At 35.1% G+C, this 22,781-nt stretch overlaps 1 protein-coding gene across 8 annotated transcripts in view; it reads right to left on the reverse strand.

The window, feature by feature from the left end:
- Nucleotides 1–22,781, reverse strand: part of ANKS1B (ankyrin repeat and sterile alpha motif domain containing 1B) — a 393,719-nt gene that overhangs the window by 280,523 nt on the left and 90,415 nt on the right. For all 8 annotated transcript variants that reach the window (XM_032444024.1, XM_032444026.1, XM_015858789.2 and 5 more), the window contains exon 9: nt 17,463–17,603. In XM_032444024.1, the coding sequence (XP_032299915.1) occupies nt 17,463–17,603 (141 nt within the window). The remainder of the gene's footprint in view (nt 1–17,462; nt 17,604–22,781) is intronic.

Genomic DNA, 22,781 nt, shown 5'->3' on the forward strand with positions numbered 1-22,781 from the left:
TTCAGTAGCTGGCAAGCAGGGTTTAATATTCAACAAATTAAATACCACATTCTGGTGAAATGCAAATTTTAACAGACTGAAATGATTATTTGCATGCTTGAACAATGAGAACATTTCTTTTTGTTTGCTTAAATGTTATTTTATTTGTAGCAAAGTACATATATATACTTAAAGAAATACCTTTATTCACAGAAAGCTGTATTTTGATTATGCAAAATCCCAGGATGTAAACATGAATTACTTCCGTATATTTGAACGAGGAGCAACAATGACACAAAGTCTCTTAACATTTATACAAAGAGAGTATTCCCACCATTAGGAAATGTTGAGGAAGGGAAAAAAGGCATCAGCCATAAGTTTTAGTGGTATACTGAACTGTCCATGAAGCAGACTGTCTGTGCTTCAGAACATTAAGAATATACCATGAAGTCTCAACAGCATTACTGGACTCGTGACTTTTTTTTTATCACAGCAGAAAGGAACTGTATAGACAAAGACATAATCCTAAATATACACGGCATATGGGTGTCTGGAAATGTCAACCACTGTACGTAAATCAAGTATGATACAATAAAATGGACAGATACACAAAAGTGAAGTGGTTGCCAGGAAAATGGTTGGAATGTAAACCACTGACAAATAAATTCTTATAAACACTCTCCATAAAAAAGTAAATATGACAATAGCAAACCAAGCAGAACTTTAAGTTAGAGTCAAAATAAAGCTCACAATGAAATCATCTAGAATTCTATCACATGATATTTAACTGAAGATGTTAAGCCTTAAGAAAGATTGCATGTAGCAAAAAGGACAAATAGAAAGATCTCATTGCTGGAAGAAGGCAACATACTCTTCTGGTTGCTGTAACACACTCTTCATTTTATAGGCACTGAACATATTCGAGAAATGTTTAAGCTAACCAATCCATGCTAAATGTTAGCAGATTACATAAAATTATATTATCAAGCAATGTGATTTTTTTTTCTAAGATTGAAAGCCTCAGCAATCTTCTCACTAATATCGATTCTGTTGTCTCACCACACCCACTGCAATGTGCAGGAATTCTACAATAATTCTACTACATTTGTCTTAGATATTTTATCTGTACCAAAAAATCTCTTAAAGAAATACAATTCCATCATAGTTGAGTAATCTTTAGTTCTGATATCAAAGTAATCTGATCTTAGTTTTTTAAAAAATAGAGATAATTAAATCTCAAATTTCTGTAAAAAATTGAAGATGGCAAATGAACTGACTATCCACTAAGGTAAGGAACTAAGAATTAGTTCTTATTTGAAATTAAAATTTATAAAAGTAATATACTGTGCTGGGTAAATTCAAGTAAGTATTTAGTTGAATAGATAAAGATGTATACTTGACTGAGTGAAGAGAAAAAGAGAGAAAGGTTGAAAGTGTGTGGAAAGTATAAGAGTTGTCCACACTGTTAAAACATAAATTAGATTATAATATAAAAAACAGCAATATGAGGCTCAAGTTGCAGACGAGCAAGGGAAACACTATGCTTTCACTCAGAAATCTCTGGCAAACAGGGTCTCTTCTGAAAATACTTGATGGTCTACTATATCTTATTTGTAATTAAAAACCCATCCAAGATTAGAGAACAGAAACAGAAAGAAATAGGATGTGACTGTTGGCCAGCAGGACTGAACTTGCTTCAAAAAAATATATACGATGATTCCAAGTGATTATATATGTAGGTTGCTCCAAAAGTAAGACCTCCTATTTATTTCGATGGTAACTACAACAGACACAAAAAGCACAATGTTACTTGATACAGTAAATTCTCAGCTACAAAATGCTATTTTTCAGCAATTAACAAAAGCCTGCATGCTGCACTAGTAAAAATCTACACAAACTGGGGGTACCCACTGTTGCCATTGCCGAATCCCACTACCCCACTGTGCTCACTTCCACTGTTTGGTCTCCATAAATGTTCAGTAAGTGTCCATGAATGTCAACAGTTGCCATTTTTTCTGCATGGATTAATTCAGTTCCACACCTTAGCTTTGCAGGCACTTCCATGTCAGACACCATCCTGTAAGACTGCCACTCTACTGCCAAGTGTTGCATGCCATACCACCAACATCTAACTCTCACATTACAGGCCAACATAATAAAATAGGAGGTATTATTTTTGGAGCAGCCCTCAAACAAGTGAAAATGGTATTCTGTACTCAGGGTGTTACTTCAAAAACTACAAGATTTTGAGTTAGGCCTTTTCTCCAAGTTTCTGCCAAGGTTTAACCTCCTAGATTCTCTTACTTCCCTTACAAGAATGTGTCTGAATGACAGATGTTCAAAGAGTATGATATTAGCAATACATATAATTTTTTTGTATGACCTGAGAACAGAAAAGCATAGATATTCTGTAAGCATCTAATTAGAACTGACATTCTGTCAAGAAGAAATAATCTATCTGTAATGGAATTACTTTTCATACTATCTATCTCCTACTGTGCAGAAATCAGGTTAGTTGAAGTTTACTCTTCCCCTGGAACAGTGAACAACACACCTGAGTCAGACATGGCTGCCAGGTGAACAATGGAAGAAAAAGAACCATTCTTACAGGATATTCCATTACATCTCATCTGCTACAATTCATCCTTTCTCTGCAGTGGCAATTCATGCAGATAAGTTGTGCTTTAACAATTATTAATTTCTTTATAACTCAAAAAGTCCAAAACTATGAACAGCTGACTTGACCTCTTGGAGTCTTGTCTACTCAGAGTTGAAGGCCACAATCAATCTTGTTATTTAAAAACTTACCACAACTCAATTTACATAAGCCTCAAATATCAATAAATGATGTCATTAAATATTAACTCTCATTACAAGTTAATGCAAGACTCCTAATGAGAATCATACAGATTAGAAAAAAATAGTTAAACTAGGCTTGAGATGTTTTTGTTTTGTTGTTTTTTAGAAAATACGTGGAATATGTTTTCCTTCAGAGTGTTTATACTTTAAAAAGTAAGTTAAGATTGCTGCTCTAGAAATAATAATACACAGAATAACTAGTGGCCAGTTTCAATGATCTCACAGATAATTCAGAAAACTTTAAGGCTGTAATCACTGATTAGCTGCAAATGGATGTAGACTAGAGGCATGATACATGTTTTCCCTTTTTTTTCCTTGAAAACCCTTAATGGAAAAACTATTTTAATAAAGTTACAAAAGAAGAATGTGATGTAGTTGCCACTTTTAGATATCATCTTTTATATGCAGAGCTATTAACTTCCATTCAAATTCAAAATCTTGCAATTTCTTCCACAATAGTAGGCTAAATTCTACCTGATCACTATTTAGGAGGATAGAATGGTACTTCTATTAATAATACCTTGGAGTATTATTGATCCTAAGTGCACTGCTTGCCTAAAGCTAGCATGAAACTGAGCAATGAGCGTATTTACCATGTTTGTTATTTCTCAGTGTTTATAAACTGTTATATAATATTCTCTAATCAGGACAGTTCATGTGTCCCACAGTTCTTGATAAGTCACAAAGGTTGCTGAGATGAATCAGGAATTCATTCAAGAAAGAAGTCCTAAAGAGGCTTCTGAACAATGACTGAAGATAATTGGGATAGTTTATTGACACAGGTGGTAGGTAGAATGCCCAAACTGAAGCAATGTTGTGTGAGCTTGTAATGATAACGTACTGAAAATAAATCACTGAAAATATTTCCTGCGTCATTATAACTCAAAACCACAATTAGATAGAGAAATATTTATTTTGACTTACCCTGTACTGAAACAAAGCAGTAATATTACTGTAATTTTATGGCTATAAAAATTCTTTTTTATCTATTTCAAATAATTTAACAGAAGCCATTTGTATAGTATCATGTAATTAGAATCATTTTTCATGAATCAACTATGATGAATGTTCCTTGTTATGACAGCTAGAAACACTTGAATATGTAATTTGTCACAGAATAGATAATAAGGTTCACTCCATGATATATTACAAAATTTGGAAAATCCCCAGTAATCTCATTTAAGGGTTATCACATCGGAGGATCTTCTCTGGTTGCATGAAGTATTAATAATACAGATTTTAAGAGTAGTCTTTTTTACCCTCTTTGCAAGCACCTGAAATCATAGCTTTGCTTTTGTAGTACTACTGAATGTCCAATGTTAACCAAAACAATTTTTTCTGACCAGAAACAACCGCCATGTTAACAGCCCCCATGATAAAGTTTCAGCATGTCATCCCAAGAGCTGACAAAAATGCTTGTTTAAAAAAATAAAAAGAGGTTTATTTTCCTGTATATATTATATTCTAATAATATAATTATTATTAGAAATAATATTATCTAATAATAAATAGAAATAATAATATCTAATAATATAATTATTATTAGAAAAGTAAAATAAAGACAATGCATACTTTTTCCAGAAACCAATCACAAAAGTTGAATTTTCTTTTTCAAACTTCTCTTCAAGAAAAAATGAGCTTTATTATTGCCATGGCACCATCAGTGTAGCTTTATCCTCTCCTTTCAATTGTGTATTTTCACATCTCTTGCTTAAAAACTAAAATTTCATATGAAAAGTCTGATAATGTCAATTGTTAAGAGTTGAAGAGTCCTACAAAGTTTCACAATATAAAATTAGCTAATGTAGCCCAAATTACAAATTGTCTGAAAATATGGGTACATTGTGAACATAATGAATGCAGTGTTAACCTCAGCAGCAGGAGCATATCACTGTATTTTATGGAGGATTTTCATAATTTTCTCTGGCAGATATTCAGAATCTCAAATGAAGTTAGATTGTTGTAGTCATGCAACACATTTTCCTATGCATGCGACATCTAGGCCATGAAAGAGAGCAGATGATTCCTCTAATAAATAACTCACTATGACAAAGAATGTACTGCAGGTCTAAATAATCTCATTTATGCAAATGCTAATGGCCATGTGTGACAATGTAGCATAATGCAGTAACTGGTTTAATGAATGAGTCTTAGTTTAGCTGAACAAAATGCAATTAAAAACTAGAAAGAAATTTCCAGGTTAAATATCCTTCCATTTTTTCCATTGTTTTTTCATTAACAATGTTAAACAAAAAAGGTCTTGTTTGTATATCCAGCTATAGTGAAATGTACAAGGAAGGTTATTACATTAAACAGATAAAATGAGCCTAAATCTCAGCTCCATGGAAACAATGCTTCTCTGAAAGTTGCTTAGCTCTTATGCTTAGGATTTAAACTCTCTCCTTAGCACAAACAAAAGCACTTATCTCAAATTGCTATAAATTTAGGGAAATCAGGATGAAAAAAAAAAAAAAGCAAGGAAAAAAAACAACAAGACAAAACAACAAAAAAAGAAAAATATACTTGTGCACTGCTAAGTATAATAATAAAAACACTTTGTTAGTCTTTGTCAAATATTCCAGTATCATTTTATCATCTCATAAATAGGCCTTCACATATGAAGGAGGGCCCATACAAACGTTTTATTTTCAGACACCACTTTCTGCAGTAAGTGATACAATAAACTGTTGGGAAGTGAGGAGCTGGGGTGATGCATCAGAATATGAAGGAAGATAATCTCACAGTTACAAGAGGTAAGTTTCAAACTGAAATCACACAGAAGTACGGGAAGAAGGCTCTTCTGACATTATGGTCAGAGAGGAAAGAAACAGCTTTCCACATTAACAGAGATCAATAAATGCATTTGTACTTTTGTTAGGCATAGAGTTTAATTTGTCAACAGTCAGTTTGAAGGTAGCTATGAAGACACATTTTATGCAGTCTCAATTTGTTATATAATCAGACCCCTTCTTTTCAATAAAAATGAAGAGATTTTTCCACAGTTAGTTGGTTGGATTTTGTTTTGCTTTGCTTTTAAGAAAAGGACTGCATCAGAAAAGAATTTACAGGGAGAGTGGCAGACTTCTTGACTTAAAGAATTCTCAGCAGTACGCAGTCAACAACATTCACTGATTATGAGCATCACATGATTTATATTTTTTTCTTAAAGTCACCATTAAATTGCTTTTCCCTAAGGGAATAAAAGAAATATTTTCTTCTTTAATGTTTTCAGATGTGTCTGAGAAAGAGTAGGTGTGAAATATGCAATTAGTGAGTGAATAAGAAGTCAGAATTCTGCCTTTAGATAAGACCATTCACGTTTCTGCCAGCATGCTTTCCATGGCTGAAAGACCCATGGGCTTAGTACAGCTCTGAAGAAAATTTTGTCTCCTGCCCGATCAAAACTGTACTAAGGTTTTCCAGTCTTACACCTCCTGTAGGAACAGCCAATAAATAAATAAATAAATAATAAAATAAATTTTAAAAAAATGGGAAAACAATCTCTCAAGAAAATACTAAATATTCAAAAACCCTGAAGCAGATTCAGTATTTCTGGAAAAGCACTGAAACAAAAATGTTATGAAATTACCTCCACTCACTATTTTATGTTAAGTAGACAGGTTGGAATTTTCTCGTATTTTATATAGTTCCTGTTAATTATAGTGCCAGTAAATTATGAGTTGGAGGAGACAGAGGACCTGAGTATATCTAGGTAGACAAGGATGTATAATATTTTCATAGATTCATCACATCACAGAATGGCTTGGGTTAGAAAGATCATCTAGTTCCAACCCCCCAGTCACTGGCAGGAATACATGGTGCTAGATTGGGTTGCTCAAAGACCTGTCCAACCTGGCCTTGAACATCCCTCAGGGATGGGGCACCCACAGTTCCTCTGGGCAGCCCGTTCCGTGCCTCATCTCTCTGGTAGCAAAATTCTTTTTATCTAATCTAAACCTACGATCTTTTACTTTTCAACCATTATCCTTTGTCTTCTGTGTAAACAGTAATTTTCACTATTAACCTGAAGCAGAAAATAAGCCCGGAATGGCAAACTGACTTGACTAGAGAGCAAATAAAATCAAAAAGGAGAGACACTATGAGCAGCAGTTTCTTCACAAGAAAGCTTTAACATCTCAGTTTCCTAACTCGTAATTAATAATCTGTGCATTTTTAAGAAAAGGTTTAGTATCTGCCCATGCCATTTATTCTGATTTCTATAATTTCACTGCAATATTCCTGTTTTAAATAACCTAAGAGAAAATTTGACTTCTCTTTAGCCAGAATCCAAGAATCTCACCTCAGATATGAAGTCCTACCAGCCCAGCTTTTATTGCAGATATTCTCCATTAATGCTGTTCAATTCTCCTCCACAATTAAACTACTATTCAGTGTTTCACTCAAAATGCTAAAAAGTACATAAAACTCTTTTACCTACTGTCTCTAATGTTTTAAGTTACGCATTTCAATAATTGCATAACTCCGCTTCAGAATGTCAATGTAAATGCTTAAAGTTACAGAGAATTCATAGAATCGTAGAAATATAGGATCAGAGAATGTCTTTGCTTGGAAAGGACCCCACGAATCATCAAGTGCCACCTTCCCTAGATCAAGTACTAGATCAGACTGTCAAGAGCCCCATTCAACCTGGCCTTAAACACCTCCAAGGACAGGGCATCCATAACCTCTCTGAGCAACCTGTTCTAGCAACTTACCACTCTCTCCATAAAAAACTTCTTCCTGACATCTAATCTAAATTTGAAAACTCAAGATCCTTTCACTGTTATATGATGAGGAAACAGAGTTGGTCAGAAAAATAAAAAATGTATAATGCAAAAAGTCTGCATGTATTATAGAAAGAACTAATTTCTGGGTCTTAAACACCTGAATCAGACTGAAAACGACATCCTAGCCAACAGAAATCCAAACTGCAGTTCTTCTTTGGTCTCTGAGTCTGGAATGAGAAGTAATTGTTCTCAGAAGAAAGATGACTAAGTTGGTTATCCTCAAGAGTGGGTAGAAAGGAACACAGGCAGACCTTCTGCTTTGTCAGCTGTACATCCTCTGTAAGGGCTCCTGTGTTTAATTTACACACAAAATCAGCTCTAAGGCCAGGTATGTAGTCAAACGCACCCTTCTACTTCACCTCTCTGGCTGAACTGCAGTGGCTCCTTGTCCAACATAAAATAGCAATCAATTGCAATGAATTGAATTGGAGATATCTACCCTTTCTCATTAATACAGAGAGCACAAGCTCCCAGATGGGATTCTGAATGAACTTTCTGCCATTAATATTTATGCATTCCAATGAACAAACAATAACTCTATAAAATCAGTCTGAATGAATTAGGACTTAGGCCACTCTCCACATACAAGCAGATGACAATTGTTTACTCAAAAAGCTTATTGTCTATATAGAACTTGAGCATCATTCAAATATAAAGGATAACTAGAAAGGAAGCTAGTGTGCTAAAGGAGAAAAGAGAATGTAAAACACTACCTGAGTGTTATGGACTTAATTATGATAAATTCAAATGTTGGTAGAATTAAATGGAATTAAAGATTCCTTAGAGATTCTATTTTCATTCACCCTTTTCATAGTATAAAACGTTGTGAATTGAAAACTAGGATGTAATAAAATCGAAGTCACCTGTGAAATTATATAGTCAACTCATTATTGTCAAATTGCTAATTGGCATAAATGTCCCCACATGTATATCCTTTATTCTGAAGAACTCTGCAAAATGTTTGTTGGATTGTTCTGGTTATAGGGAGAAACTTTTATAAGAGTTGTTTGTTTTTAATCTCTTTTTTTTTTTTTTTTTCCCCAAAGAAAAACAATTATTCTCTACATTATAGAAAGGATCACTGTTATTTCTACTTATTGCAGCAAGATACTGGGACTGTTTACTGTTTCTAGAATGTGAACTGAGCATTTATATTCTATAGCAATACAAATGAGTGCTAGCATTCAAGGTAGAAAAACATTAAAAAACGACTTTCACATTTCCAAGCTGAATTGTCTTTCTGTGGAGGCCAGAAGGTTGAAAGACTTTTTTACCAGAATTAGCAGACCACATTTCACTGAACAAATTCAAAGTACAGTACATGATCATGAAAAAATACAGCAATGTAATCTTATTTCCCTTCTCTATCACAGTATCACAGAACTGTAGGGGTTGGAAGGGACCTGTAGAGATCATTGAGACCAACCCCCCTGCCAAAGCCGGTTCCCTACACCATGTCACACAGATAGGCATCCAGGTGGGTCTTGAATATCTCCAGAGAAGGAGACTCCACCACCTCCCTGGGCAGCCTGTTCCAGTGCTCCGTCACCCTCACTGTAAAGAAGTTCTTCTGCACATTTGTGCGGAACTTCCTATGCTGAAGTTTCAGCCCATTACCCCTAGTCCTGTCCCCACGCACTACTGAAGAGACCAGCCTCGCCACTATGGCCCCCAACCCTCAAGTATTTATAAACCTGGATCAAATCCCCTCTCAGCCTTCTTTTCTCAATGCTAAACAGACCCAGTTCACTTAGTCTCTCCTCACAGGGGAGATGCTCCAGGCCCTTCACCTTCTATCTTAAATGTGGACTATCATTAATTTCATTTTGTTTGCCTTGCAATTCATGATTTCATATTAATTACTAAATACTGGGAACAATTATTCAAAATCAGCTTGGGATTGCTGGAAATCCTTAGCCTTAAACTGAGTTTGGATTTTTGTGAATACATGTCTCCTGAAAAATGGAAGCCCAAATGGGATTAAGAAAATGAATGCTTATGCTTAAGTAGGCTTTATTAATTTGTTGAATCAGGGTTTATCTCACTTTCAGCCTCAGTATAATAGGTATTCATAATAGAAATAATTTTCAGTGAAATACAACAGTCAGGCACGACATTAAACCCAAGGCACGCAATCTCTTTTGTACAGTAGAAAAGGATTTACAGTAACAGGTTGTAAAGTTATTTTCAGATCTTTTCTTCAGAAAGAAATCAGGTTCTATCAAGTCTACAAACTTCTTCAGGGACTTATTCTCACTGACGTATGAAGACATGATTTACCCTATTAATAAAAAACTGAAGCAAAAGAATTCCTCTCTATTTCCAGCAATACTTTGTCAGCAGTTATCAAACATATTTGTACACCACCAATAAATAAAAGTCCTGTTACTATTAGAGAAACAAATACAAGGCATTCATCATGACTTTTATTCCAAAATACTGAACAGTAAACCCATTTTGGGCAGACTAAGTAAGTATTCAAGTTTCAACAGAGTGCTTTAATAATTCTGTCATGAAGCAGCTGAAGGTCTAACATTAAGTTTTTCATATAAAGATGAATTTCATTCATGTACAAAACTATTTTTATGCACTATTTCTATCCATTTGCTGTGCAATTTAAGTTGATTTTTCTTCTCTTTCCCCTTAATTTGTCAGGCTGTACTGAAAGCACAAACATTCCTTTAAAGTTATTTTCTGAGTACCACTAAATTGCAAACCAAACTTAAGATCTTTCCAGTACTTCACTGTGCCTCATTTTACTTAGGAGCAGGATGGCATACAACTCAGCAGTAACTTGTACATTCATTGGAATATTTTTAACAGCTATTAAGCCTGCCTTAAAAATCAGCATGATTAACGATACTTCAGATGACTTCTGATATATAAATCAGCACTTCCGGTTTTGTTTGATTCCTCTTTCTCTGTCTTTCCCGTTTAATTTTGAAGTTTCACAATCATACCAAGACACGACACAGACCAACAGAGTCCAAACTTACGCAGTGCTGGTCAGAACTGCCATTCTTTGACAGCAAATTAAAAAATTAAGAAAACAGAGTCATTAGTAAATATGCAAAAAATAGAGCTTGTCTGAGGTCACCCTTCTAATATTTTATAGAGAAATATAAAATGTAGATTGTTGTGTATGGAAGAGACTCCTGGAAGGCATCTCAACCAACTTTTCAGTCAAAACAGACCTATGTAAACCATTATCAAGGATGCTCTGGGCTTGACCAGTCAGCTCTGAAAATACTTAAGGATTAGTAGATTACAACATTTCTGGTTGAATTATATACCTGTGCCATGGTGTCCAGACTGTACAACTAGTACAGTAAAAATGAATATGCCATAAGACATCTGAAGTCATCAGCAACTGGAAATTTATATTGAAAATTAAGTAGTTTCTTATTACATACAAGAACAAAATACTCAGCTTCATTCCTTAAAGCACAATCAGAAAGGGTAGCACACCACTAAAATAAGCCACATTTTTTCCAATATATTTATTTCCTATCACTGTTCAGCAGGATATAATCATCACCTGCTGATCCTTTCTAGGCATAATGCACACTGCACTTTTCAGTAGCTGCTTCAGTGTGTGGGTGGCATGTTCCTGAAATTACAAATGAAACTTCAGTTTACTGCAGAAGAGACAACACTGTAAATCATGAGTTTAACAGAAATAATGGATATTACTTTCTACATCAACGCAATTTAAATAAACTCACAATTTTAATATATTAAATTAGGAAAATACAACTCTATTTTTACCTAAAGGCTTGAAACCTTAGGAAAAAATAATAAACAAACATAACAATGTGGCTATTTGCATTTCAGGTATGCTGTCCCCCAATGTTTCCCTGGCTAATGGTGGTCCCTGAAAGATAATCACAGAATTGTAGTGGTTGGAAGGGACCTCTAGAGATCATCCAACCCAAACAGCCTGCTATAGTAGGATCCATCCAGCAGGTAACTCCATCTCTACTTTATCTATGCCATCATGGTTGGACTGGATGATCTTCTAGGTCTTTTCCAACCTTGCTAATTCTGTGATCATTTATCAAATTAGTACTCCACTACACAAGATAACATCTTCCTTTCTCTGTAACATATAAGTTGCGTAAAGCCTCAAGACTTCCTATTTCTAATTTTAGTGAACTTTAACGCCAAGTAATATTGCCAAATTAGTTTACTTACCAGTCTAACTTGAAATGTTCTACCACTGAATGCACTGAGAGAGACAGTCATTATGGAGTTGAAGGATGGCACACAACCTCTTGGGTACATTTTATTCAGATACTTTAGCCAAGAGTGTTTAGTTAAAAATATGCATTCTGGTTTTCTCTTATTAAATAGTGAAGGAGAAATACTGCCTCTTTTATGGTCCCTTCTCTGTACTCTGTTGGAACAGTAAATTCAACACTCACTCTGACCTTAAAATCTATAAAATTTTTTAGAAGCAAGTGAGAATATAAGTTCAAGCTGAGTTAATATGTTAAGATGAAAACATATAATGCCTAATAAGTTCACCAATACTAATATTATCCAATAGAAACACATGTTACTTCTTTCTGGACAGTACCAGTGACATTTCTAGGAATTTATTTGGTATCTATGTGAAAACTGAGTTTGTTTCTTATGTAATTTCCTTGTTCATCTCTTATATATCCAGAACTGTCCTTGTGATTTTAAACATAATTGTGACATAATTTTTATTGTCAGATTTTTTTTTATAGAACCAACTTTTAACTGCTTCTATCAGGGAAATGCATGTGAAATAGGAAAATTATTCCATTTGGCAATAGAAAATTCCTCCTCATTAGAAACAGCTTTTTAAAATGACATAAAAATAAGACTCTAAATATTCCAATCAGAATTTATGCTGGTACAGAAACAGTACTACAGCTAATCAGCTATAAATGCAGTCTGGAGCCCATTTTCTCATCTTCCACTCCTAATCCAAAATATATATTTTTTTGAGAAATTTCCACAGAAGAACCTGTGACAAAGTAGATAAGAGTTCCTATTTATAGCAATCCATGAATTCTTTGCATACAGCTCAGTCTCAAAAGTGCAAATGTTTCCCACTCTGTTGTTAGTAAAAAGATGAAAATCTGACATTAACTGAGCAGTGCAATTCTTCTTTAAATATTTCAGTAATATTTCCATATCTATCTGTTTCTTTTGTAAGTAACCATGCTTCCTGGCAGCTGGTAACAAGAAGATTCATGCTTAAAGGTTTAAACTGAAGTTCCATTTTCTCTGTAGAAACAGTACTCCTCTCTCAACAGACACTACTCTTATGCTGTAATAGTTAAACACATGTGGCGATCCTAGCTGGCTGTCATATCAAACACAGGGAATAACTGTGAGGTTTTTAAGTTATATGTATAACATATTCAAGAGACAATGCAGTCAAGCTGATCCAGCAGCTTCCTAAATGGGACACAGCTAAAACTACCTTATCTCAAAATTACTTTATATCACAATTAGGAAAATATGCTGGCATGGCTGTCAAGACTAAGTTGTGCAGATTGTTTATTTTAAATTTATAATATTGCTGTGTTCACACTGGACTCTGTACCACCCATCTCTCTGACAAGTCAGACAGTTCTGTATTTATCAGTGTATGTCAAGTCCTGCTAACTTCACCTGTTCAGCAGAGAAATACGCAGAGTACACAAACCATAAAAAAAAAAACCAAAATGGAATGGAAACCACAGAATTTAGCTCTTTTGGAGAATGCTGTTTTATTCCAAAGAAAATGATAGTATGTTTGTGTTGCTTTATGAAATAAACATGTTAGAAGCTGAATACTAAACTAACCAGCTCTGTGGAACAGAAGATAAAGAACAAGATACGTTTCTATTAATGAGCAAACAAGACAAACAAACTCTTCTTATTTCTTTCCACTCACCTTGCACCCCTTAACCAATTAATAAAGTAAATAAATGCACTTGACAAACTGTTTGAATGGCTTCTTACAACTTTCCTCAACTGAGAGCCTGCAGTATACCAACAAGCGCAGTGCTTCATAGCCCATCCCTCACTGTTACCAGTGTTATTCCTGTACTTCAGTGCCACACAATCACACCATTACAAAGGCCTACAAACTTAGTTTTTCACAAACCCTATTTGCCCTTGAAGCACAGAGCACTGAGAATTTTCACAAAAAGAGTCTATGGAAGAACACTACCTATACAAATGCTAGCCAAGACATGTAGTTATAAAAGCAGATGAAATATGCTTATACATTGATATGGAAAATCTATATATTAAATGTACGGAAAGTAAGAGTTTCTTCTTGGTCTTATTTTCTGCTGCCTCGTTTCAGCTCAGCCTTGGGCCTTCAGTTCCTGCCTCAGGTAATCTGCAAGAGAGCCAGTCTCTAACTTTGCCACAACATTGCAACAACTGTATCTTGGCCAAGGACCTGCAAACTAGCTTGACTTCAAATCCACCTCATAACTGTGATCTGGCCCTGGTTCCTAACTAACAGCACCACACCTTGTCTCCTAAAAAAAGAAACTTGTAAAAATTCTGTTTCAGTTTAATTTCACTGCACACTAAACTGTTCCCAACAAAGCCTGCTATGCTCAAATTTTGGAGTGCCAAAAAAGTAGTTTATATACAACTTACAGGGTCTACATATTTAAAACTTCTGAAGTTTGTTTTAATTCTGTTTGTGTATATTCCAGGTTATATGAAATTCTGAAATTTATAGAAAACAGTTATTCAACTATGCAGGCTGAACTTACAGCTACAGAATATAGAACCTTCCTAAGAAAGGTCCTGTCAGGTATAAAATACTCATTTGTGGAAGTCAGTGTTTTCTACCAAAATGTACTTATCAGTTTTACAAAGGATGGAATTTCTGCTTAAAAAGAAAGATTAATTTTGGGGAAAAAACAAAAAAACACCCAAGCAGCCACACACTAACAGAAATTAAAAGATTAAAAGGTACAGATTGAATTCATGCTCTGCTAAAATAAAAAGTCATTTACATTTCAGTTTCCTAGAATCCAGCTGGGTATCCTTGTGGTCTGGTTTTTGATTGCTTTGAGGGTTGGATGAAGCTGATTAACTGTTCCATTCTTACGTAGAATTAAGCAACTTCTAAAACACTGAAGCTTCTAAAAAAGCAGGAAGACTTTTACTTCAAGCTCTTCCATGTCTTCACCAATGGTGAGGCTATTAGAGAGGTGCTTATGCTATTATACTAGGTTATGAAACAATTTATGTACAACTTTATATAATAGCCATTAATAAAATGAAACTTCCCAGCATAGTACAGACAAAAATTACACCCTGCATGTGAGAAGTATCTCCAGCCAAGACCTTTTTCATAACTACAATAAAGAAATCAAGTTTGTCAAGGAGACAACTGCTCTTTTCTTTGGCATACTGCATGCTGTCAGCTTATTAGCTTGCATATGGACACTGTCATAATCACACCAGAAATTCACTTTCACTTTGCCACTGTACCTCTTACTGTATATACAAACCAAGAATCAATTTCATATTTGTTCTTTGATGTGCAAGAGGAGTTTAATTACATAGCTGCAAAATCTGTTCTTAACTAGAAGAGATCAGGAAAAAGAAACTTGTCACCGGTATTTAGGAGCAATTCACAGAGCCTTTTGTCTATTTCAGTCTTTTTAATAGAGGATATATATGAAGACATACTGCCAACTACAATTATTTCACCTTATTCACGATGAAATCTGCATTTTCTGTCATGGTACTGTATTGACATGATTATCAGAAGCATATTTTTGTACTTTTATCTAAAACATGCCATTGTAGATTATATCCATCACGATTCTTCAAGCCAATTCAACATACTGGTCCTACCCTAAACACTGAAATAAAAAAGCATGTGTTCTGGATCCCTATGAATAAGATAATCTTGGCTGTAATCTGAATTAAATTTGGAAGATCCCACTGATGAGCTAATAGTATGAAAAACCACTTTTTCAACCAAATTCAGCAACTTGTAAATTTGAATTTTTTCACTACATAACTTATTGCTTCTTGTATAAGAAAGAAAAATAATAGAAACCAAATACTACCTCTACCTCCATCTTAAAAAAAAAAAAAAAAAAAAAAAGGTATTATATCATTTTGTAGAAGAATTAGGATTAAATATACGGTTTTTTTTAATAGCCATAATTAAGAATGTTGCTAGTTTTGAGAGCAAGGAAGATGAGTTATTGAGCAGTTCAGTTTAAAACTGAATTACTCATACTAGCTTAGTAGTCTTAATAGTAATAGTAATCTAAAATTTTTCATCCTTCTTGAAATTAATCTCTTTATTAAAAAGAGAGAGAGAAAACAGAGAGAGAAAGAGAAGAAGAGAGAGAGAGAGACAGTGGGAGACATACCAACCAGGCTAACTTCATACTAGTTGTCAAATTCATTCCTCAATTCTATAACATTTTTATATATATTATGTTAAAAAGAAACTAGGAACAGAGAAGGTTCTTAAAAATCAGGAAATCACTCCAAAATGACCCATATGTTAATCATCGGACAGTTTAACAATAATTAAACTTCTTTTAATATACACTCAGTGGAAAAAAAAGTTCCATTTAAGAATTATTTTTCAAAATAGATTTATAAAAAAGGAATTAGTAACTACTGAGCTTCTATTGTAAATCAGGATAGCTCCAATGGCTCTACACCTTGCCAAATGTCTGACATGATAGATAGTTTGAAGCAGAAAACAGCTACCGAAAGCGGAACGGAGTACAAAAGCAGCTTATAAAAAGACAGGACAGTGCTCATTGTTATTCAAGTACATTAGTTGCCGTATCCTGTTTCCACTGACTGCAGTGGAAGCCTTAGCATTGACTTCAAACAGGTGCAAGTCTCATGAGACTAAGGGGAATAAAAGGTACAGTCATGATATAAAAGCAACAGTGTATACAGTGTGGTGAGACAGGATATGTAATTCCAGTCTGGTACACAGGATTCTGACAAAGCTCATTAAACACAGTGCCAAATAAGGATGCAACTGAAAAAAAAACAAAACAAAACAACCCAAAAAACAGACCTTTCTAAATAGAAATTTGGCAGACCTCTATACAATGCTACAAGAAAAGCTCAGGAAAGATGTAACAGAAATTAGAGTGCTAAGCTATAGAGCAGGGAAAGAACAAGGGAGACCCAAAAGCGGCCATAAGCATCATCCTGTTCTGTAGCAGAACAGTATCACTTGCTGAGGACACAGCTGTTGGCATGCCTTGGTGGTTACTGCAAACCAGTCTGCTCTGAGTTGCTGGGACTTAGACCCAAGTATATAACCCATTTTTTTTTGTTCCCAGTATTATCACGAGTATTTGAAAATGTTAGGGGACTTCTTTTTTTTTTAAACTTACATAATCTTCAAAGAGAAGACTTAGGCTATATTCTTACATCAATTCAGTTATTTATGATGTCCTCAATTAATTTGATAAAGAAAGTAGCTGAGATATCATTACAATAATTAGCAGCTGGTCAAAAAATGAGAACTTATCCCAAAGGAAACTATGGACTGTAAAATGTCTTGCCACATTAAATCAGAAGAGAAAGCTATGAAACATAAAAACTGGGGGTAATAATCTTCAAACAGTCTCAATATTAAAGACAGCTGGATAACTGTAAAAATGGCTTAAGACAGGATAACTGAACCTCAATATTTATTTTCAGGACTGGATTTTGAGGTTAAAATGAAGACTGAAAGTAACAATTCTGAAGTAGATAAGGGAAGCCTGTAAATGACTATAAGGTGAGGTAGAGAAGAAATTAAGCAGCTATTCCACCATTACTGAGTTTTAGGATGAAAAGGTAAACATATACCTGTGCAAGCATGGAAAATCCGAGGTTCCTGCATCCATTACAAGGTGTCAGTGCCTCCCATAAACCTGAAGGACCACAAGTATTTTCACCTCCATCATCTTCTTCTTCCTCTCTCGGAGATAAACATGTTGAAGAAGGCCTCTGTGCAAAAAGAAGCAGTACTTTCAAATTAAAGAGAGACATATGGTAAAGAAACATTTCACTTAATAAAAAGAACTTGAAAGACTTTAAACCTGAGTGAACATAGTAATACATGTTTGTTTTCTTTGTTATCACGTAATTAGCAATTTTGACTTGATTTTAATTAAAATTTTGCTTTATTGTTATCATTATTAAGTTGAGAACAGCTCTGAGTTATTTAAAAATGCACTACCCTTCTATAGGAAAATAGCATGAACTACGGGTACCTTGCTTTAATAGTCATCTGTTGTGTTCAGAAGCCAAAAATTGAATTATATTCCATTTGCATGGATTAATTCAAGTTATTCATTGGGAAAAAACAACAAACAACATAAATACAGTCAAAATATGAGGTTTCCATTTTTATTTGATATTTACCAATAGCAAGCACGTTAGCATACTTGGCTGACAAAAAGAATATATATATAAAAAATTTTTGTCTTTTTTTTCCCCCCCCACAAACTAGAAGGCCTGAAAGGTACTGAAAAAAAAGGTGTTGAGTTGTGTGCATTCAGACTTCCATACAGGCCTCAGTGATAAAGGAATAACCCTGATTTTTGCTTAAACTGGTATTTTATCTTTTTTATTACAGCTGAAAGAAACATTATCCATTTATTTATGTTATTTTCCTACATAGGATAGCTCACTTCAACTGAATGAATTGCCATGGAAACTTCTCCTGAAGGAGATCAAAACTGGTGACAAATGATTTTTAAAATATGATGTTAAAAAAAAAGCCACAACAAAAAAAAAAATGCAAAATTTTACTTGCACCTGATCTCTATGCCACAGGTAATTATTTTGTCCATAGTTAAACTGGAGTACATGTAATAGCAGTTCTAATCTTCTTGGGGTTTCTTTAATAAGTCCATCTAATATTAAGATAACAAATTCTATCTCTAGGAATACTTGCTCAAGCAATCCTTCAGAAGGGATTGGATTTTTGAGTGGCCAGCATAAGGCTGCTCAAAACAGTGGTTGACCACATCTATTAACCTCTGTTAATAGAGTACTGTTATGAGGCCTATATTCAAACAACAAACAAACAGGCAAAACCCCACTCAACTGCAGATTATTTTAGGTAACAGAATAAAGAAACGTGGAGTATGCTGCAAGAAGGGGCATGCAAAGCAGAGACACTGGACAGACAGGTGTTAATAAACCATGCAACACCTGGGGTTCATTTAGCCTTTGGACCCCGTGCTAACTTCTTTTGCACATAGCAGGTTGGTATATCACTAATTCAAGCATGATAAATATTTCTAAATTCTATGTTAGCTCACTCACCAGGGGTGAGAAACCAGATAGATCTGTCTCCACTAGTCTGATTCCCGTGTAGGAAACATTTGTTCCCTTGTTGCAGACTTCACATATCTAGCCACAAGTAAGGCGGATTTATTTACTTTTTATTTTAAACCAATTCCTAAACCATTCTTAGCAAGATATTTCATGAGGTTATTTTGACAGTCAAGTGGTACCATAGAATGTGTTGCCATAGCAACCAGTTTTCTTACAGGGATTATTAAAAGGATTGGGTTAACTCTGCAGTGTCGATCATGAAGGACTATTACAGCTTTGCATTTGGACAGACAAAGGAGGCAGAATATGAGTCCTTCCCATCTATTTATGATGCCATCTTCCACAGTGTTTACCCTGTGTTCATACTTTAAATTTCGGAATTGCTTGATCACAGAACAAAGTGCTTCTTGCCCCCTGGAGCACAAAGCAAAGAACTGCAGCAATACTAGGTGCAGAAAAGCCTGTAACATGCATCAGCTGTGATCTTAAAAGCAAATATAAGACGTTAAAAACAGTTCAGAGAAAAAAAAAAATATATATAGTCAATTTGCTTTCTAAAGGCAAAAATTAAGCACAGCATTTGAGATAATTTTTTAGCATAATCAGCAGAGGATGAATAATGAAATTCAAGGGAGAACATATGAGATTTAACTATTACTGAAAAAGTAGAAAACGATCATAGCAAAAATAGCAACAAAAAGTAAGCAAGCAGAGCAAGAGAAAATTCTATTATTTACATTACACACAATGTATGAGTACAGAGACAGAAAGGATATCACAGTAATTTAAATTAATGCTGTCAAGACAGATGAGATGATATTGGAAATGTTCTATAATCAGATCTTCTAACCATTTTTAAAAAGGACCAGCAGATGTCAAAATGCATTAGAGACATCTGGAGTACATTGACTGATACTCTGATGCCACTAGACATCCAGGTATGACACAATACAGGCCAATTTACAGACAACTGAAAAGTATGGCTGGATCTCTTCATACTGAACGACTGATTTCTGCTTTCTTCTTTTCACAGATTTCTGCTACAGATAAAGCACTAGAAAGAAAGAAGATAAACATGTATGAAGGTCCAACAAGCAGCTATCACTGTTCACACATCTATCACTTTTCTCACCAATCCCAGTAGCCAGAAGCCTGGTTTTTCCCAAACAACAGACAGAAAGGACTAAGTAAAAACAAGCTGCTGCTGGGCAAAATTGCTGCAAAGAGGGGAAGAACTTAACAACCGTGTAAGAGAAAGGGGAGTCAGAAATCCCCCAAATGAGGGAGTGGGTTTGCACACACTAGAGAGATGGAGACATCTGAGGGAAGCAGATGAGATGACAGAAAAACTTATAATCTAACCACGGATCTCAAAATGACACACAAGACAATAAAACCCTTAACCTAGGCCACCCACTTTCTTGCTATCCCTTCCCAGCCTTCATTCTTTTCTCAGATCTCCCTCATTTTTCCATTCTGTTGTAAAATTTAATTTTACCTCCTCAGAGATCCTTCGGACATGAAAATCTAATTTTGTGTATGCTGCTGGGAAGCCTTGAAATAGCCCTGTGGGGAGAGGTTTAGTGGAATTGAAGTTATTTATGCCCTCTTCCCAGAAGAAAAAAAACAACAAAACAAAACAACAAAAAAGAAATAAAAAGAGAGGAAGAGCTTTCTGTCCTCTGAAGAAAAACAGACACAATTGTGAGCCTGTTATATATGCCTTTTCTGACTAAAAAGAGGAATAGAAAATGTAGCTACAAAATGCCACCTAGATCACAGTTGCTCAATTAACAGGCTTTGACATTACGAAATGGTGAAGTCAACATAACCTGTAGTACTAAGCTTCCCAAAAGCCAACTCTGTAAGTTACAAGAAGCAAGAGCATAAGTGTCACAGACCATCAAAAATAGACAGAAAACCTTAAAAGATATCAGATACTGTCTCTAATAAAGTGCTGTAATTAGTAGGGAAATCATCAGACACTTAGGCAGAATAAAACACCTAATAAAAGACAGCTATATTCTCACTGGAACACTAAAATAAGTAATAAAAAATGCTTAAAATGGTACAGCAAGTCTACTAATGAATTTTCCAGTATAAAAAAAGAGAGAGAATAACAATACAGCAATAAGAAAATATCAAACATCTAAGAGCTATTATAATTAGTGCCAAGTTTTCTTCATACTTCACTGCTTCTGAGACATAACCACCAATTTGATGAGAATTTATGATACGCCTTTGAAAATTTAGGTATGGAATTCTTCCTCTTTATTTTTTCATTCACACAAATTGAAGAATTGTCCCAGTAGGAAACTTTACACTGAAGTGTATTTTTTATTCTGTAAACAGGCTATTTGTTCTTCCAAAATATTTACATACACCGGGTTGAGACAACAGTAACCTGTTGTCTCCCTCCTGATATAAGAAAACAAGCTAATATTTAGCAACAGACAGGATAGCGAGCAGAGAAAGTCTCTTTCACTCTTAAATGTCAACAGAAAAAGAAACATACATTCAGCCTCTTACTTGAAACTGCTTGCTACTGAACTATCACATTCACAGCTTAAGGAGCTTTATGCCATGTATAAAGACACATAATGTTTGGCCTCCTTTTAACAGATTGCAACAATGTCCTAAGTAACATACAACCTAGACAAGATTTTCTATGAATACAGTAAGTTCAAATGAAAACTCTCATTTAGTTTTATTCCCTCTTTTTCTCAAGTTTTAAAGAAAGCTGGTCTGCATTCTGCCTTAAAATTTGTAGCACCCATTGGTAACAAGCAACCAGATGCTTGATAAGTTAAATGCCACCACTCATTGTGCAGCAAGGAAGTGAAGAGGAAACTGCCTCGACAAACGTGACCATGTCTATATTTCATATGATACCAACCACCGGGTGGCAAAGACATGCCTCTACTTCTCCTTTATCTGCCCAAAAGGATAAATAATAATGTTGTGAAACAACCATGGAAATAATGCAGTTCTTTGTTTAATAATCTAAATTTACATTATAACGAATGAGGAATTAATAAGGAAGGAAACTGCTCTTGGAATATCCACTGCAAATTGGGCCAAGATGAGTGCTGTGCTGTCACTGCTCCCTTGGCCGCAAGGTTGCTCATGCACCCCCAGACAGTACCCAGGATGTACCCACAAAATTGCTTGCTTTAGAAGGGAAAAAAGCAATATTTGAGCATGAAATGTAACACCATTGATAATTTTTCCACAGCAGGATCCCTACATCAACCAAATGCACCCTTCTGGGATTCAGTAAGGATCCCAGCAGGGAAAAACCTCATTCGCAAGACTTGCTATACCTTGCACACAAAATGACAGTGAAATGTTTTAGAGGCCTGGTCATAGCTTTCTCACATTCCCCAAGGCACCCTTCACCCGAGCTGGTGTTTTTCTGTTTTCCATCCTCATTATCTCATCCTCCACCATGCACTGCACATTTCTTTTACAAGTAAGTTCCTTTTTTCACATTTCTTTCATCAGTGTCATGCTGTGAGCATGGTTAGAGTTTGTTTGCACTTCCTGTATTTAGCCAGGAGGGAACACCAAGAGAAGGACAATCTTGTACTTCAAGCTGCTGAATACTGCAGAATAGCATGCTGTGCATGTCTCTGCCACAACCCCTGTGAGATGCAGGGCACAATGCAAATCTCTTCAAGATAAACTGCTAACTTTGTGGTCCTCATTTCTTGGCTACATCAAAATCACAGATGGAAGTCTCCAGAGATGCTGGGCTTCACCAGAAACCAATGTGAGATATTCTGTGACTATTTACAGCAGTACATGAGACTAAGTGCTCTGAAAGTACAAGGGCTGCTC

The sequence above is a fragment of the Coturnix japonica genome, chromosome 1 (assembly GCF_001577835.2).
Source record: "Coturnix japonica isolate 7356 chromosome 1, Coturnix japonica 2.1, whole genome shotgun sequence".
In the NCBI taxonomy this organism is placed as follows: domain Eukaryota; kingdom Metazoa; phylum Chordata; class Aves; order Galliformes; family Phasianidae; genus Coturnix; species Coturnix japonica.